The sequence below is a fragment of the Giraffa tippelskirchi genome, chromosome 4, assembly GCF_054371585.1.
Source record: "Giraffa tippelskirchi isolate mGirTip1 chromosome 4, T2T-mGirTip1v1.2.pri, whole genome shotgun sequence".
NCBI lineage: Eukaryota > Metazoa > Chordata > Mammalia > Artiodactyla > Giraffidae > Giraffa > Giraffa tippelskirchi.
Window position 1 is genome coordinate 202,770,730 of NC_137278.1, and position 19,550 is coordinate 202,790,279.

General features: G+C 51.0%; 1 protein-coding gene across 7 annotated transcripts in view; it reads right to left on the reverse strand.

Annotated features, from left to right (window-relative positions):
- Nucleotides 1-19,550, reverse strand: part of TMEM184B (transmembrane protein 184B) — a 51,796-nt gene that overhangs the window by 13,708 nt on the left and 18,538 nt on the right. For 5 of the 7 annotated variants that reach the window (XM_081590078.1, XM_081590076.1, XM_081590077.1 and 2 more), the window contains 2 exons: nt 10,829-11,078; nt 9,136-9,301 (listed from right to left, as the gene is read on the reverse strand). In XM_081590078.1, coding sequence (XP_081446204.1) covers nt 9,136-9,301; nt 10,829-11,020 — 358 coding nt within the window. In that variant the 5' untranslated portion in view covers nt 11,021-11,078. Of the gene's footprint in view, nt 1-7,135; nt 7,283-9,135; nt 9,302-10,828; nt 11,079-19,550 lie in introns of all 7 variants that reach the window. The other 2 variants (XM_081590075.1, XM_081590073.1) reach the window with 1 other exon arrangement.

Below are 19,550 nucleotides of genomic sequence, written 5' to 3' on the forward strand. Positions count from 1 at the left end.
GATCTCTCAGGCCTCCCCTTGGGGGCACATCCTGGTCGCTCTGCTACAGCTCAGAGGCAGACCCAGCTGCGACGTCACCTTGTCCTTGGCTGGTCCCGTCTTATCGCCATGCTCACATCACACCCCACAATCTCTGTGGATCCTCCTGCTCCTTCGAGTACAAGAGGCAGCATAAAGCAGCCGGCAAGCCATGGACCCTGGAGCCAGACTGCCTGCATGTGAATTGTGGTTCCACCACTTCGGAGCTGGGTGGCAAATTTCTTCTGTGCTCTGGGCCTCGGTTTCCTCATCTGTAAGCCAGGGATAACAGCTCCTTCTGGGTGGGGGCTGTGGCGAGGATGGGGCTCAGGGCCGAGAGTGTGATGCGTTATCTACGAGGCTGGGCTTGCCGTGAACACTGCACAGTGTTCCCCACTGTCTTCTGTAAACACCTTGCAGGCAGGACCCAAGGCCCACCCGCAACAGCGATCAAAGGGCTTGGCACTTCCACACTCAATCAGCATGGAAGAAACAAATGGATGGAGACAGGCCACAGCTCCAGGTGAGGCTCAAAGAGGAGGGCTGTGGGTGTGGCCCTCACTCAGTCCTGCGCTCAAGGTGCTCAATCTCTCACGGGCTGGGGAGCTGCACCGTCCCCAAGGTAATCGGACTTCCGGTCACCAAAGACAAAGTCCAAGGGAGAGGCCACAAGGGCCCAAGGTTCCTCTGCCCCTCCATCCAGAACCACCAAACTAGGCTATCTTGCAATCCACTTCTGGGCAGAGCTTGGTGCCTGAGCTCATATCATTTCCTGTGTCGCAACATATGACAGCCCATTCCTGAATTACTTCCTCCAGCTCTCTGTCCATATGCAGCTCTGCATTGAACTGGTGAGATCACCAAACTTCATCCATCTCTCCCAATTCTGGATTTTTGACCTTTGATCAGTGCTGTGGGGCCAGATAGTCTGTAAAATCCTGATTTGCTGATGGTTTCTGTTAAAAGAATCATTAGTGAGTCAATAATGCATCTTGGAGAAGGGAAACAAGACAGAATCTCCTGGAGATGACTCAACCAGCCCACACCAAGACCCACTGACCATCTGGACAAATCAATGCCCTTCCTAGGAAATGACAGAGCCACGCAAAATACCACCCCCACGCTCCAGCATGTGTGTTTAAAATGGACAGCTCAACACACAGCCAGGGAACAAACACAGAGATAAGCTGGCCCTGAACGTCAGAAGGGAGAAGGCAATGGCCCCCACTCCAGTACTCTTGCCTGGAAAATCCCATGGACGGAGGAGCCTGGTAGGCTGCAGTCCATGGGGTTGCTAAGAGTCGGACACGACTAAAGCGACTTAGCAGCAGCAGCAGCAGTAGAACGTCAGAAGAGCAAAGAAGATTAACAGTGGGGGTTCTCACCTGACCACGTTTCTGACCACAGCTCCCATTCTGGTTCCCTGGAGAGATCCCAGACACACAAGTGACCACAGGGACTCACAAAGAGCATCCAGCATAAGTGAAAGAATGAGCTCTTTCTCTTTCTCTCTTACCCTGGACAATCAGGTACCTGGAACTTCCATCTCCATTCTAGACACCAATTCTTAAATGAACTAGAGACAAATGCATACAATCAGAGGCAAAAGACCAGATTCAACTGCTTAGCAAACAGGGGCACCTGAACATTCTTTCCCATTTTTCCAGCGGCTGGGGATCATCATGGACAGTAACAGACACATGCTACAGCCAGGCGGGCAGGGTCCTCGCTCAGCACCTACCCCCAGACTCTGAGCCACTGCGATGGTCCTAGCTCCTCCTCCTTCATGGCTTTTCTGCCCTTTGCTGTTCCTGCTCACTGCTGCTCCTTGCCACCCGAAAAGCTGACTCTGATCCCTGTCTTCACTGGTTTCTTCTCGTGGCCTGTCTTTATCCTGATAGGTTGAGCTCTGATTCCTGGCTCTCTCAGAGACGTGACCAGCAAGGGCCACTATCAGCCCCATGAGTTCTGCTGGCAGCACACCAGTCGTTGAGTCTTTGGTGGTCCTCAGCTGTATGTGTCCAGTCTGCGCTCTCCCCACATAGAAAGAAGTTTCACTTTGGACCAGACTCCAGGAAGCCAGTTCAGTTCAGTTGCTCGGTCATGTCCAATTCTTTGCGACCTCATGGACTGCAGCACACCAGGCCTCCCTGTCCATCACCAATTCCCGGAGTTTCTCAAACTCATGTCCATTGAGTCGGTGACGCCATCGAACCATCTCATCCTTCTCCTCCTGCCCTCAATCTTTCCCAACATCAGGGTCTTTTCCAGTGAGTCAGTTCTTTGCATCAGGTGGCCAAAGTATTGGAGTTTCAGCTTCAACATCAGTTCTTCCAAAGCCAAGTTCATCCCAAATTGGAAACTGGGTGAAAGAAGCATCATTCTTTGGTTCTCTCATACATGTAAAACCTCTTCCCTTAACAAGAGTTCACACTTTTGCAGGTAAGAACTTTGTCCTGTATTCCTTCCCCAAGCCTGGCCACAGAGCAATTCCTGGGCCTCAGAGACCCAGAGCAGAGTCTGGCCTCTGCCAATTACTCTCTAGGTAACAACCTGAGCAAATTTCTTAGCCTATGTGAAATTTTTTTCACATTTGAAACATGCGGATGATAACAGATACTCCACCAGGTAACTGAGAGGTGAGAATGAGCTAACAGCAATGAAAAAACATGCAGTGAACTGGCAAGTGCCACTCAAACCTTATTAACAAGACAGTGCCCGCATGAAGCAGCTGTGGAAGGGTCTCCCTCATCTGAGCTCCAACCACCTGCACCTCTCTGACCACCCCACTCCCCAGGCTGTCTCAGAGTCATCTTTAGGGGCGACCCCCTACCCCAATCAAACACTAAATGCAGGCAAGGGGGCTGGATCCCATCCCTTCACCGTCTGCCTGCCCTGTATACCCTGGTGGTCCACCCCCAGCTCTGTGAATTCTGGCCCTCACCAGGTAGTAGACACTCAATGGTAAAGAATTTAGCTGCAATGTAGAAGACCCAGGTTCAATCCCTGGGTCGGGAAGATCCCCTGGAAAAGAGAATGGCAACCCACTCCAGTGTTCTTGCCTGGAGAATTCCATGGACAGAGGAGCCTGGTGGGCTACAGTCCATGGGGTCACAGAGAATCGAACACGACAGAGCAACTAACACTTCCACTAGGGGTACTGGGCAAGCATCCAATTCTCCCTGGATAACGGAATCACTACCTCCAATTCTCAAGGTTTAACTCCACCCTCCCCTGAAATGCCCCTGATGTGAGAAGGAAATGGGGAGAAAGGTACAAACCTTCAAAGGCAAGGACATGGCACCAGAGGCAGCAGGTGCCATGAGGCAGAGGGATGTCACAAAAGCTCAGGAAGGTATGGCATGGTCACTGACTTGGGGACAGGAAGGAGCCAGTGAGAACCCCAGGAACCTGTGTAACCGGGAGCACTAGGCAGCTCTGATGGCTGTGGGTGCTGATGCCAACACTGGCTACAAGTCTCCATGTGGTGCTCTTGGCTTTTTCCTTTCGAGATAGTTGAGATGGCTCTGCCCTCACAGAACTTGGCCCAGCTAAGGGCAGCAATGAAGAGACTTGCAGAAAATATAGACAGGAAGTCTGAACAGGAAGGGGAGATGTCCAGGGCCCTTTCCCAGCTATAGTTCAGCCCCTCAGCTTCCTCCTCCTAGAAGGCGATGAGAATATTATTCTCTGGGGAAACAGGCCCAGAATCAAAGAGCCTTCATGTACTGTCTACCCCATCACTGCATGCAAACAGCAGAGGAGCAACCTCCCTGGTGGTCCAGTGGTTAAGACACCCCACTTCCACTACTGGAGGTGTGGATTCAATCCCTGGTGAGGGAAATAAGATCCCATATGCTGCAGTAAAAAAAAAAAAAAGAAAAAAGTAAATAAAAGGCAGAGGAAATGTCCCATGTCCTATCCACGTCCTCCACCCAACTGGGATGAGGCCCAGCAGTTTTAAGACCCATTCTTCTTTTCCACTGTTTTAGATTTCTTATTTTGGGCTCCAATGTGTGCTTGGTATTTCCTTTACTTATGTGTGTGCTCAGTCATGTCCGACTCTTTGCAACACTATGGACTGTAGCCTGCCAGGCTCCTCTGTCCCTGGGATTTCCCAAGAAAGAGTACTGGAGTGGGTTGCCATTTCCTCCTCCAGGGGATCTTCCTGACTCAGGGTTTGAACCTATGTCTCTTGCATCTCCCGCAATGGGAGGTGGACTCTATACCACTGTGCCACCTGGAAAGCCCAAGCCCCATTCTCAAATATATTATTTAAAAAAATAGCCAAGAACACCAGATATTTGAGGAAAGCTTCTTACTCAAAGGTCAAAGGGCAAAGTAAGCAAACAAATGGAAGAAACTCAAGAGACAGAGATAATGTGGGAAATACAAGAAAAATGTACTTAGCATCCCCAGAGAGAGAAGAACAAAACCAGGAACAAGGGGAAAAGAGTAGGGAAGAGCTCCTGACATTTTACAACATGATAAAGGAAATAAAACCTTCAACAGAAAGCTCAAAGGTAAAGATTTAAAACATAATCAGAAAAATTCCTGGAAAGCAGAACAAAGAAAGAGATGGAAAATGCCAAGAAACTGTAAAGGAAATTTGAGGCTCAATCCAAAAGTGCAACATCCTACTTAACTTACTCTAGAAAGGGATGATAAAGTAGAGGTGAAGGAATTATCAAAGAAACATTCAGGAAAATTTCCCAGAATCTTAGGACATGAGCTGTGTCCACACTGAAAGAGCCCACCAGATACCCTGCACAATGAACACCCCATCTCTTGAGATTTCAGAACAATGGGGATAAAAGCAAGATGCTAAAAGCTAGGAGAAGAAAAAAGAGTTACATACAAGCATTAATGATCCAGCAGACTTTCCAAAAACAACACCCAAAGCTAAGAGACAGTTAAAAACACACCTTCAAAATTCAGAGGGAAAATGATTTTCAATTTAGAAATCATATTCCCACTGAACACCAACGAACTAGAACATTGTAACAAAGATATTTGCAGATAATGTTTAGATTTCAAAAAACAGAACCCCCATGCAACCTGTCTTCTCAGGAAACCCCTGGAAGATGTGTGCTCACCAAAAAAAGCAAACATGGGAAAGATGGAACCCAGGGAACAGGTGGTTCAGGACAGGAAAGATGGCGGGATTCCTGGACTGCCAGTGAAGGAAAGACCCAAGACAACAGTTGAAAAGTAAGAGGCCTCGAGGACCACCAGTCCGGATGGGAGCAAAGAGGGCAGGGCTCCAGGAGGATCGCCACCTGGAAAAGCCAGAGCTAGGAGACTGACAGGAGGGTTTCCTTTTTTATTCAACTGAAGCGCTGGGGGGATAAATTAATGATAAGAGGCAGAAAACAGCAAGCCAAAGAGGCAGACAAGTAGTAACCAGAGGGAAAACAAAGCTGAACAAGGAAATGTCATCTTGGGTCATTGTAAGGCTGAACCCTGAACAACAGTTACAGATGTATAATCCACACGCTGAACACAGACTAAGAAAAATCAGGATACGATCACATTAAAAAGATGAAGGAAAGAAAATGTGTGTGTGTGTGTGTGTGTGTGTGTGTGTGCTGTAGTTGGAGATAAGATACCTAACTCAAAGCCTTCCTTGGACTTCCCTGCAGTCGCGTGGTTAAGACTCTGCACTTCCACTGCAGGGGGAATGGGTTCAATCCCTGGTTGGAGAACTAAGTAAGATCCCACATGCTGCATGGTGTGACCAAAAACAAAACCCCAAAACCAAAACAAAAAGCCTTCCGCAGCAGGAAGTCACTATGTAACACTACATAAAACTGAAAAGCTAAGAAATGACAGTAAAAGCCTATTTTTAGGTCACTCGAGCAAATGAAACCAGTTTAAAGAGTTGAAAGTAGGGTGACTTTGAGAATGAGGAGGAATTGGGGCAGTTTTGTGTTTCAACCAAGGGCACACATTACTTCAATAAAAGTAAAATTTTAGTTGTTTTAATTTTGTTTAAAAAAAAAAAAGCAAATGTCTCTAAGAGGCCTGACAAAGGGTCTGGCTCTGAGCCGGGCTACACAACAGGCTGGTTCTATCTGAAATAAGAGGCCCCCAGCCCAGTCAATTCGTGTCCCTTCCCGAGTTTTGGGACACTAAGGAGGAACAGTGGGAGGGAGAATGAAGGTGGGGGGCGGTTCTTTTTGAATTTTAAGGGACACATCCCATCATCAACTCTGTGGGGGCGGCTCCCGCGGGCAGCTGCAGATAAGAGCACCAAGAGGGAGGTGCGGAAAAGGCCAGGCCAGGGCCCAGCCCACGGACTCAGACACTGCAAGCTGGTGGACTCGGGGGGCAGCCTGAACTCCACAGCAGCTGCTGCGCCGTTTGTAAACTCCTTCAGAGAGGCCAAGCGGATAATAGCGTTGCTAGGAGATGTGCTTCACAGGGCGGCTGGCTTCCTGTGAGGACCTTCGTGTGGCTGGAAGGATGGGACGGGCTGGGCCTGAACAAAAGGGTTCTGGGGTGGAGTAGCCGCCGACCATCTGCTGCCGCCTCTGGGGCCCAGAGTGAGATGGGCTGGAGGCCCCGAGTGGTCCCCACTTCTGCCGTGAGCCCCAGTCTTCAGGGCCCTGGTGAGAAGGGAGCCTATACTTGCCCCCCATCACATGGGATAGCACCCCCCAGGGTCCCCAGTAGGGAAGTGATTTTTGCTTCCAAAGAAACCAGTGGGCAGAGGCTGCTCCTGGGCACCGTGGTGAGGCTGGCAGCTGAACAGAAAAGGGAGCCCCACCGTCCCCATCCCTAGGCTTTACCACTCCCTAGGTGCCCAGTGGTTTCCCTGGGGACTCCACCGCTTCCAGGAACATCAGGCTCTAGGGTCCCCGCCCGGCTGCAACGTTCTCACCTGACAGAGCTGGGCAGACACTCCAGCCCCAGGGATTCAGCGAGGCCCCACGTGGGTGACTGCAAGGCACGTAGCAGGTGTTTAATAAAGTCTTTTCTTGTTTAGGCTGTGCCAAGCCGCACACACGATCTTATTAGCTCCCCATCCAGGGATCGAGCCTGCAACCCCTGCAGTGGAAGCTCAGAGTCTTCCCTTATCCGTTCAAAAAATATAGAGGGCGTGAGCACCTCTCACCTGCTGGCTCTGTCGCCCGGGCTCTCTGCCCGTGTCTGCTCTCACGGAGCTGACAGTCCACGAGGGAGATGGAGCAAACCAGGCTCACACGCTGTCCATGCTTAACTGCAAACAGGGGCTGGGAGCCGGAGCCATGGGCAGGCCTTTCTGAGGAGATGATGGAGTCAAGATGAAAGAGCTCTGTAGGCACTTGGAAAATGGATGTGCTGGGCTGGGCGGGAAAGGAGGCCGGCGTGGCTGCAGGGCTGGGGGCGGGCACCCACCGGGAGCCTGCATTCTCTCCTCAAGTTCAAAGGCCATTTCCTGTGCCCTGCAAGTCTTCAGGGATACACGGGTTCAAAGTGAGATGAGAGGAGAGACTCTAGCTTCTTTGGGGCCAAGCATGTTACACTCCAATATCCAGGGCCAGGGCAAAGCGCCCCTCCTGGGGTCTGGGAGGCAGAAAAACAGTCGCGGTCAGAGCCCCGGGATAAGGAAAACCACGTCTGGTCATTCTACCCGAAACCATCAGCGCAGGTATGGGGAAGAGATAGGAAAGCATAGAACCACTGAGGAGGGTGGGTGTCAGAGCAGGGATCTTGAGTTCAAGGGTCCTCCTTCCTCTCCCTCCTGGCCTGCCTGGGGACAGGCCAAAGCATCGCTGGCCTGCGACCTGTCTCTGGGGTTTCTGGCCTCCCCTTCCTTCACCCACTCAGCATCTGGAGATTTTCTAAACTGCAATTTCCAGTCATGTCATATTCCTGTGTATCACCAGTAGAAAAGAAAGCCTACGTTTCCTTTTATGCCCCCAAGACTGTGTATGTCCCCATCCCTGCCTCCCAGGCCCATCTTCTCCAGCCACTGGCCTCTCCTCTGGCCGTGGCTGGCCCCCTACTCCCCGCACAGCTCCCAGCACCCCCAAACTGGCACGCTGAGATTCCTCTCTGCCCAGAATGAATGCTCATCCACACCACTGCCCGGCAGATGCCGACTCATCTCTAAGACCCTTATCTCTGCTCCACCCCACCCCCACCCCCAGCAAGGGCCACTGGGAGAGAGCACCCCTGTCTCCTTGTACTGACTGTTTAGGCCGCACAAATTCCCAAACGGCAGGCGGGGTGAGGGTTGTCTTGCCCGGAGCCCAGCACGGGGCCTGGCTGGGTGCCTGGAGCTCAGCACAGAAGCAAGTGATGCGTCCACACCACACATGAGAACTGCCCCCTGAAAGGCAGCGAGCTCCTCCTGGGACAAAGCCCTCAGGATTAAGACACACAGGGAGGGAGGCCCAGCCCTGCCACTACACTACCTTACTATACACCCCGGACAAACCCCTTATCCACCTGTACATGGTGGTACAGGGGTGCGTGAAGCCCGCAGGCTACGTGCGGTGGTGCCCAGGCTGCCTCGCAGACCCAGGGCCACGAGGTCACCCCCAAGATTATGCAAATCAGTCAGGGATGAGCTGGGATCCACAGCGATGACACGCTCCCTGGGGACCTGTGTGCATGGCTGGGTTTGGGAACTAGGTGCCTGATGCAGGAGTCGATTAACATGCATGTACTGTCCCTCCACCTCCAGGACTTTCTAAACATCTGCCCCTGGGCTGTGGAGCTAAAACACAGGTGTTCCGGTAGTAGCCCGCCCCGCCCTGTCCCTTAACTAACTTATGGTGCAGAGGATGGCACAGACGGGACCCTCCCTTCCACAGAAGGGAAGCCCTTTCTATCTACCCATGAGCCACTTATTTGCTGCCCCCACCCCGACCAGAGACGCCGGCACTGAGAAAGGAGCCCTGCTCCCGGGTGTCTGAGGGCCACATCACGAAGCGTCTTAGCAGGTGACACCTGGTTACACGTGTGCTGGGATCTGGGTGGAAAACCCTGCAGGGGGTCAAGAAGGGATGGGTGGCCCCTCCAGGAGGAAGCCGAGAAGAGGGTCTTCTAGCTCCCAGACAAAGTGGGGGTGCACAGCTCCCAGCCACCCCCCTACAGCCCTCTGGCTGCCACCTGAGCCATCCTCACCCTCATAGCAGTCGCGCACGGTGCCGAAGTACACGTAGTACTGGTCGTTGGTGAAGAAAAGGAGGCTGAGCCAGGAGTCGAAGGCGTAGATGGGCACAATGAAGAGGATGCGGACGATGTAGCGCTGCTCATTGGGGCAGCTGTAGCAGCGCAGGTGCATGTAGATCTGGGGGCGGAGGGGGCCGGTCAGCCGGAGCCCCAGAGCCCACGGCCCGCCCGCTCCACGGGAGGAGGAGCCCGCCCGGGTCCAGCTCTGCCCTCAACTAGCACGGGGACCACCATGTAACTCAGCCCTGAGCCTCTGCGTCCTCCTCTCTCCACTGTGATGACATACACTTCCCGGGTGAGGCTGTTGTAAGCATCCGACCAAGGGGTGCGTGAAGCCCGCAGGCTGTGTGCGGTGGTGCCTAGGCTGCCTCACAGACCTGGGGCCACGAGGTCACCCCCAAGATTATGCAAATCAGTCAGGGATAAGCTGGGATCCACAGCTATGACACGCTCCCTGGGGACCGGGATGTGTGCACGGCTGGGTTTGGGAACCAAGTGCCTGATGCAGGAGTCAATTAACATGCATGTACTGTCCCTCCACCTCCAGGACTTTCTAAACACCTGCCCTGGGGCATGGAGCTAAAACACAGGTGCTCAGGTGGTGGCCCACCCTGCCCTGTTGCTTAACTAACTTATGGTGCAGAGGGCAGGACAGATGGGACCCTCCCTTCCACAGAAGGTGGAAGTCCTTTCTGGCTGAGTGGCTGCAGCGACGGCCTCATTCTGGATCTCACTTTCCCATCTGTTGAACAGGGAGGGGCAGCGCTGCCTGCCTCACTGGCAAGTTGGGGGAATGCGATGCAGTTTTTAGAAAGCAGGGGAAAAAATAAAAGCTGCACACAAATGCCAAGAACGGCTCTAACCACGATGCAACAGTCCTAGCAGCCAGAGTCTCCCTCGTCCCAGCTCCCATAACTTCATGCTTGGCCCAGCCGAGCCCTGGGCTCGGGAGGAGGAAGACGAAGCGTTTCCCATCTGCTGTGAGCCAGCCGCCTGGGAAGCAATCTGGTTCTAGGAGGGACGGGGAACCCTGGGACCAGAACGGGCTCAGCCTCCCTCTTCATGGAGCAGCCTTCAAACCTTCTTCCTTGGGCAGCCAAGGCATGTCCCAGCCCACAGCAGCCTCCCTGGGGACGGCAAGCCCAGGGGGATGGGAAACTTGACTTCTATCCCAGCTCTGCCACCAACTTCTTTGTGACTAGGCTAGTGTCCCCTCCCTCCTTCCTCTCTGGGTCTCAATTTTCTCATCTGGAAAGGGGTCACTGCCACCCTGTACACAGTTCCCAGGCTCCCCTATAGCTTGGGCTGGACATGTGACCAGTTCCGGCCCACGGAAGGTGGGCCATTTCTGGTTGAAAAGGTTAAATATTCAGAGTACCTTCTATACACACCCCTCCCTGCAGTTGTCAGACAGATGGTGTCTTACAACTTCAAGATGCTGGAGCCACAGAATGGAGACCAATTGGCACTGGGCTGGCTGAGCAAAAACCCGACTTCCCCAGGGAAGCCCCTGAGATTTTGGGCTTATTTATTACTGCAGTGTAGCCTGGCCTGGCCTAACTAATACTATGTTGGATGAGAAACCTCTCTGGACAACCCCCCTCACCGGAGGGCTGGGGCTTGCTGGCTCGCCTGGCCTGGGTACCTGATGGCAGGTGATGAGCAGGGCTGTCCAAACGAAGAAGCCAGAGATGGCCTGAGCAGCGGTTGTCATCAGGAACACGGGCTGCTCCATGGCCGTGGGGCTGCCCTCGGGGATCACGGAGACGCTGGGCGAGGCTGCTGCCGTGGTGGGCGACGCTGGATCCGGGGCCAGTGCGGCCCCCCTCACGGTCATGGTGCCTGGCAGCAGGGGGCTTCCTGAGAGAAAGCCTCAAAGTAAACGATGAGCTGGCCTAGAAAAAGGGAACCACAATGTTAGCCTCCTTCCAGTGTCAGCAGCAGCACTGGGAAGAACGTTCTAGGCTTTACATCTTCCTTCAAAATGTGACCAGACCCTGACCATGTCTCACTCCAGCCCCTGGATTAAAGGAGCAGGCTCCTGACCAATCTCTCTGCTTCTTCCTTGGCCCCGCCATCCACACACAACAGCGAGTGAACCTTCTAACACATTGGTCAGATTGAGCCCTTCCTCTGCTCAAAACCTTCCAATGGCACCCGTCTCCATAAGACTATAAGCTGCTGTCCTTACAGAGGCCCACAGACTGCCTGATGGGCCCTCTACACTCTGATCTCAAGTCCATTCCCATCACAATCCTCCAGCCACACTAGCCTCCTGTGGCTCCAACATGCCATGCCTGCTCCTGCCACAGGGCCTTTGCACAGCCTCTGCCCCGTCACACAGCGGCTCCCACACACCCTTTAGGTCTCTGCCCTGACCACCCATTCAAATATGACCACCCTCACCCAAGGCACTTATGACCTCTTTGCTTTATTTCTCTCCAGGGCACTCATTACCACCTGGCTCCAGCTGACAAACTGCTCACCTTTTAATTTAGCTCACGGACCGCTCTTCCTAAAAGCCTGCCCTGTTCACTTTCCCCATTTAGGCACTTCCATGCATTTCACCAGCCTCTGTTGTCCTACATGACGTGCACTTCTGTCATTTGCTTGCATTTATCCTCCTGAGTCCGCCCACTCTTCAAGGCAAGACCATTTTTGCATCTTTGAATCCCCAGCAGCAAGCTTAGCACCAAGACCATTTATAATGTTCATCATCCATTGATTTTCACTCCTTATTTCAAAAGGAATTTGCGGTACGTCAGAGAGAAGCAAAGAATAGGGTTGAGGCAGCTGACATAAAGGAAGATGCCCGGTGGGGAAAGTAAAGATGGGAGTGGGTGGGACACAGGATGGCACTCCAGCGTCCCGGGCAGTTACCCCACGTGGGCTGTCATGTCGGCCCCACACTTCCTGGTAGCAACTTCAGTACCTGGGGTAACAAATTAATAGTTTCACATTGGAAGGAAACCATATATTACAGGAAGAAATGTTGTTATGGTTCTCCTGGCAAGTTTACAAACAAGGACCAATGCCAGGCCGGGAGCTAGAACTGCTCTCAACGAGTGAAGCCACTCCATCAGAAGCACCTGGAAAGCTCTAGGGGGACCGGTCACTCCCCTCCACAGACTTGCCGAGACCCACGGCCCTGATGGAAGTCCCTTTCAGTGCTGCCACCTGTTGACAGGTTGGACAATGCTATCCTGGGGTCACGGAGTCTCCATGCAGCAAAGGCCCCAGACTAACCTGCAACAGACCAGGGGACCATCCAACCCCTGATGCAAACAGAGGCGAGGGTGAGAGCAGAAAGAGCCCTGGCTGAGGCTCAAGTCTTAGCTCCACCATAACCAGCCACGTGTCTGCACAGGTTCAGTGGACCCCAGAGGGTCTCCACTGCCTGACCCAGAAAACGGCCAACCCCCCACACCCAACCATCTCAGCCTGAACCCTGCGGTAAGCCCAGATGACCTCTCCCACTGCCCTCACCATCTGAGCTACAACATACTGACACCAGCAGGAGGTTTCCTGGGGCCTTCCCGGGGTGCATCCTGACCCCGAGATGAAGAAGAGGATTTCTGCCCACATCTCCCCACCCCTCTGCCCCCATCTGAGTCATGGTTGCTCTTAGCTATATGTTTTTACCCTGGAAGAGCCCCCTATATGTCTATATTCCTGTAAAAATAAACGATCTCTAACGCACCGACCGAGAGAAGAATCTCGATTAAAAACTCAAAACTGGAGAAGGCATCTATATAAAGAAACTCAAAATTGGAGAAGGTGTCTATATAAAGACTGGTGGCACTTTGAAAAAGAGACACAGTGACAAGCCTAAGAATAGCTCCTGTAAGTATGGTTGCAACACTGAAAACCAGCACCAGAAATATTTCCTAAAAGAGAAGATTTGGGTTGTAAATCATCATCTTTGTCTGTCATCCCAAATTAAATGAATAAACACAAGGAAATGGGAGGGGGGCTTCAGGAAGTACAGACACGCTTCCATCTTCTCCTTCTGAGCAAGGGCTGGGTGTGTCAAAGGCTGTTTTGTCCTTGACTGACAGCGGTGCTGTCGAGACTGTGCATAGACTTCCTGAGATGGGGTAACCGCTGAGCTCTGGCCCCGCCAAGGGGTGACCCGCTAGGGCATCTATCCAGTGTGGCTGGTTTCCTGCTGGGCCCTGCTTCCTCTCCCTTGAGTGCTCTCCTTATGTGGGTCATCTGGTTCCCAAGAAGTCCACTCAGAGGGCAGGCGACTTGCCCCCAAATCAGACCCAGGACTTCAACCTGGGTCCTAGAACATGTTCCAGGTGCCTACTGTCTACCAGTGGGTGGCCGTGGATGAGCTGCCCCCCGGGCTCCAGAGCCCCCTTCCAGGACGGGGTCATGGCCATCTCACCAGGGCCCTGACTCCTAGCAGGAAGGGGAGGGAGGTACTTCCCAGGAGGGGAAACTGCGGCCTCGGCGGGCGCTCCTGCGGCCTGACCCACGCCGGCCACATTTCTGACCATGTCTCGTGCTGGGGCCCCATGATTTACAGACCCTTGACTTTGCTCTCAGGCGGTCCTGGCTGTTTACAAACCATTCCCCCCACCACATGATCTCATGCCTTTTCTCACAGCAACTCTGAAGTAGGACTGTCAACATCTGAGAGATGAGGAGAACAATGTGAAACTGGGTTTTTACAGCTTCCAAGGGTACCACCAAATGACTCGAGGGCTTTCATAATAACCCCCAAAATACTTCTGGGGTACCACCAAATGACTTGGGGGCTTTCATAATAACCCCCAAAATACTTCTGGGGGTACCACCAAATGACTCACAGGCTTTCATAATAATTCCCAAAATACTTCCGGGGTACAACCAAATAACTCTAGGATTTTCACAATAATCCCCAAAATACTTCAGGCAGTGTTCTGACTTACAGGCGCAGGGTCCCCGGCACCCAAACAGGCAGGTGAAGGTGGCTCTCAGGGGTCGCTCTGCCTCTGGGACCCTGGGCTGCTCATGGTGCTAAACTGCAAAAACTTCACAGAGTGTGGGCACTGGCGGCAGGGGGTGGGCACCGGGTCCCATCCTTTCACACCTGCGACAGGCACCTTCCTGGAAAGGACCTCTGCCTGCCTGGGTCCCACAAGCAAGCAGAACGCTGCCCTGGTGACACCTCAGGCCTGGGAGAAGTGGGGGGTTTTGCTCCCCAGGGGAAAGGACCCCCAGAACTACCTTTTCTCCACGCAGCGCACACACACCAGAGTGGAGGCGGACACACAGATGGAGCTCAGAACCTCAGCTCTGGCAGGTCCCCTGTATGTTCTTAATAGACTAAAGTTAAACTGCCAGGGTCGCAGCAGAGAGCCTGAGGGGAGACACTGGAGTCATCTTTCCAGCAAACACGACCTGAGGCCTCTGGACACTGTGCTGGGCATGGAAGACCAGGTTCAAGGACTCACGGCTCCTCTACATGCCTGTTCTATGTGACTGGGGAACCTGGAGGCCTTGCCCCCACCACATTGCACAAGGGAGTGTCCACTACCCAGGGAGCCCTGAGGAAGCACCAACTGCCTTGGCCAAGGCCAGGGAGAGGGCCAGGGAAGGCTTCAAAGTGGCAGGGGCTTTGGGCAGAGCTCCAAGGAGCATACCCAAGCTCCAGCTGTGAGGTCATGAAGCCGAGTTCCTGCCGGACTCCACCGCCTGCGGGCTTGACTTCATGTCCCAGAGCTTCAATTGCTTCATCTGTAATATTTGAGGGTAATGACATCATTGGCGGGGGAGTTTCCAATTTACACAAGTCCCATTAGACAGAATGCAACCAAAAAATGACCATTTTGCAACTCTTAATACAAACAATGGAGATAGATATGGATCATTAGTGGATGATAAAACCACTGGGTGAGGCTGCTGGGGAACCTGATAAGGGATGGAACAGACCACAGTCAAGGTCAACATCACTGAAGAGGGGCATGGGGTACACAGGACACACATGGCACCATCTAGGAAGGACCCTCACCCCAAAAGTGAACTGGAATCAAAGCAAGTCCCTGGAACTAACCACCAGTATCCAGGAAATACAGAGGGTAACACAACAGATGAAACGATACCATGAGGAAGCAGCAGCAAAGCCAGACTATGGGACCGTCTATAGGGAAAAGGGGAGAAGGCAATGGCACCCCACTCCAGTACTCTTGCCTGGAGAGTCCCATGGACGGAGGAGCCTGGTGGGCTACAGTCCATGGGGTCGCTAAGAGTCGGGCACGACTGAGCGACTTCACTTTCACTTTTCCCTTTCGTGCACTGGAGAAGGCAATGGCACCCCACTCCAGTACTCTTGCCTGGACGGTCCCATGGACGGAGGAGCCTGGTGGGTTGCCGTCTATGGGGTCGCACAGAGTCGGACACGACTGAAGCGACTTAGCAGCAGCAGCAGCATAGGGCAAAGGACCTGGTTTCTCCCAGGAATTAATGGCTTATAAACAAAGGTGGCTGAGGGGCAGTAACAGAACAGGAGGCCAAGGAGACATTACAACGCAACGCAACATGTAGACCTTGTTGAGTCTCCACGCTAGCAAACCAGTGATTAAAAAAGATACCTTTATGGATATGTGTATATATATGGCTGAGTCCCCTTGCTGTCCACCTGAAACTATCACAACATTGTTAACTGGTTATACTCCAATATAAAATAAGAAGTTGAAGAAAATAAAAAATAAATTAAAAATAGAAGAAGACATCTTTGAAATAGATAGCACATGAGAATTCCTGCCAATTTTGTTAGGTACATGTGCTAAGTCGCTTCGGTCAGTTCAGTTCAGTCGCTCAGTCGTGTCCAACTCTGAGACCCCATGAATCACAGAATGCCAGGCCTCCCTGTCCATCACCAACTCCCAGAGTTTACCCAAACTCATGTCCATCGAGTTGATGATGCCATCCAGCCATCTCATCCTCTGTTGTCCCCTGCTCCTCCTGTCCCCAGTCCTTCCCAGCATCAGGGTCTTTTCCAAGGAGTCAACTCTTCACATGAGGTGGCCAAAGTATTGGAGTTTCAGCTTCAACATCAGTCCTTCCAATGAACACCCAGGGCTGATCTCCTTTAGGATGGACTGGTTGGATCTCCTTGCAGTCCAAGGGACTCTCAAGAGTCTTCTCCAACACCACAGTTCAAAAACATCAATTCTTCGGTGCTCAGCTTTCTTCACAGTCCAACTCTCACATCCATACATGACTACTGGAAAAACCATAGCCTTGACTAGACGGACCTTTGTTGGCAAAGTAATGTCTCTGCTTTTTAATATGCTGTCTAGGTTGGTCATAACTTTACAAGAAGTAAGCATCTTTTAATTTCATGGCTGCAATCACCATCTGCAGTGATTTTGGAGCCCAAAAAAATAAAGTCTGACACTGTTTCCACTGTTTCCCCATCTATTTCCCATGAAGCGATGGGACCAGATGCCATGATCTTAGTTTTCTGAATGTTGAGCTTTAAGCCAACTTTTTCACTCTCCTCTCTCACTTTCATCAAGAGGCTTTTTAGTTCTTCTTCACTTTCTGCCATAAGGGTGGTATCATCTACATATCTGAGGTTATTGATATTTCTCCCGGCAATCTTGATTCCAGCTTGTACTTCTTCCAGCCCAGCGTTTCTCATGATGTACTCTGCATGTAAGTTAAATAAGCAGGGTGACAAGATACAGCCTTGACGTACTCCTTTTCCTATTTGGAACCAGTCTGTTGTTCCATGTCCAGTTCTATCTGTTGCTTCCTGACCTGCATACAGGTTTCTCAAGAGGCAGGTGAGGTGGTCTGGTATTCCCATCTCTTTCAGGATTTTCCACAGTTTATTGTGATCCACACAGTCATGTCCAACTCTTTGTGACCCTATGGACCATAGACCACCAGGCTCCTCTGTCCATGGGATTCTCCAGGCAAGAATACTGGTGTGGATTGCCATTTCCTCCTCCAGGGGATCTTCCCAATCCAGGGATTGAACTCTCATCATCTGTATTGGCAGGTGGGTTCTTCACTGCTGAGCCACTTGGGAAGCCCACATTAGGTGCAAAGTAGGTATGCAAAAATAAAAGTGTTTATCACTGGAGGAAGAATAATCATTTCAATAAATAGTACTAGCTAGAACAACTGGATATCCAGAGACCAAAAAAACCCCTAAACCCTACACCATACACAAAAATTAATTCAAAATGGATCATGGATTTAAATGCAAAATGTAGGGACTTCCCCAGTGTCTCAGTGGATAGGGATCCGCCTGCCAGTGCAGGGGGCACAGGTTTGATCCCTTGTCCAGGAAGATCCCATATGCCACAGAGCAACTAAGCCCACAAATTTATGCCCAACTAGCCTTACTCTAGAGACCAAGAGTTGCAACTACTGAAGCATGTACACCCTAGAGTTTGTGCTCCAAGACAAGAAAAACCACCACAAGGAGAAGCCCAGGCACCTCAACGAACAGTAGCCCCCACTCACCTCGACTAGAGAAAGCCCGAGTAAGAAGTAACAAAAATTCAGCGCAGTCAAAAATAAAATAATAAATCATTTTTTAAAATGCAAAATATAAGACTACAAACCTTTTAGAAGACATAGGAGAAAACCTTTGAGACACAGGGCTAGCTGCAGCATTCTTAGACTTAACACCAAAAGGATGACCCTCTCAAAGGAAAAACTGACTGGACGTCAACAAAAGTAAAAACTTTCATGCTGTGATTATGTGAACAGCATGAAAAAAGCCACAGAGCGGAAGAAAATATCTTTGAACCACATAGTCAAGAAATAACCAGCATCTGGAATATAAAATATAGCAAGAATGCTCAAAGCTCAACAGTAAAAAAAAAAAACCCAAACAATTCAGTCAGAAAATTCGCAAAAGATATAGACACTTCACACAGGAAGAAGCATGGCCAACATGTAAATGGTTGCTCAACATTAGCAATTAGGCAAATGCAAACTAAAACCACAATGAAGTATCACTACCCACATATAAATACGAAATAGTGACATCAAACATAGGTGAGGATGCAGAGAAACTGGCTCACACATACATTCCTGGAGGCAGTATGAGATGGTAGAGCCGCTCTGGAAGACAGTCTGGCGGTTTCTCATAAAACTAACACGCACTTACCATACAACTCAGTAATCACTCTTAGACATCTATCCTAGAGAAATGAAAACGTACATTCACACAAAAACCTATACATGAAATGTTCACAGCAGCTGCATTTGTAACTGTTATGGAAACATGGAAACAATCCAAACGTCCTTCTACAGGTGAAAGGTTAAACTTTTGGTACAGTGGAATACCACTCAGCAACAAACAGGAACAAACTATTGATACAGGCAGCAGTCTAAACGGATCTTGAGGTATTGTTTAGTGAAAACAGTCAGTCTCAAAATATCACATACTGCTGGGTTCCATGTATATAACATATTCAAGACAACAAATCTATGAAGATGGAGAACAGATCAGTGGTTTGCCGAGGCAGCAAGGAAAGTGGGCACACAAATACACAGAGTTATACAAATATACAGGAGTTATACAAATATACAGTTATACAAATATACACAAATATACAGGAGTTCCCTCCAGGCGGAGAGATACTTTGTATCTTGAAGAGGTGGAGGCTACATGAGACTACAGGTGACAAAACTGCATAAAAGGACACACACAGGAGAACAGTGAAAACTGAATAAGGTCTGTCATCTGTTGTCTAGTTGGGCTTCCCTGGTAGCTCAGCAGTAACGAACCCACCTGCAGTGCGGGAGATGCGGGTTTGATCCCTGGGTTGGGAAGATCCCCTGGAGAAGGAAATGGCAACCCACTCCAGTATTCTTGCCTGGGAAATCCCAGGGACAGAGGAGCCTGGTGGGCTACAGTCCATGGACTGTAGAGTTGGACACGATTTAGAGCCTAAACAACAACTGTTGTCTAGTTAACAGTACCATAGGGACTTCCCTGCTGGTCCACTGGCTAAGACTCCATGCTCCCAAGGCAGAGGCCCCGGGTTCAATCTCTGGTCAGGGCACTAGATCCCACATGAAGAAACTAAGAGTTTTCACGGCTCAACTAAAGATCTCACATGCTGCAACTAAGACCTGGCACAGCCAAATAAATAAATATTTTCAAAAAAAACCAGTACTATACTAATGTCCACATCCTGGTTTTGATATTGGCCTACAGCAATTTTGAGTTGTTAGCCTTGGGGGAGGAAGGGTACATGGGATTTTATGTACTATTTTTGCAACTTCCTATGAGCCTTTTCCAGTAGTCATGTATGGATGTGAGAGTTGGACTATGAAGAAAGCTGAGTGCCGAAGAATTGATGCTTTTGAACTGTGGTGTTGGAGAAGACTCTTGAGAGTCCCTTGGA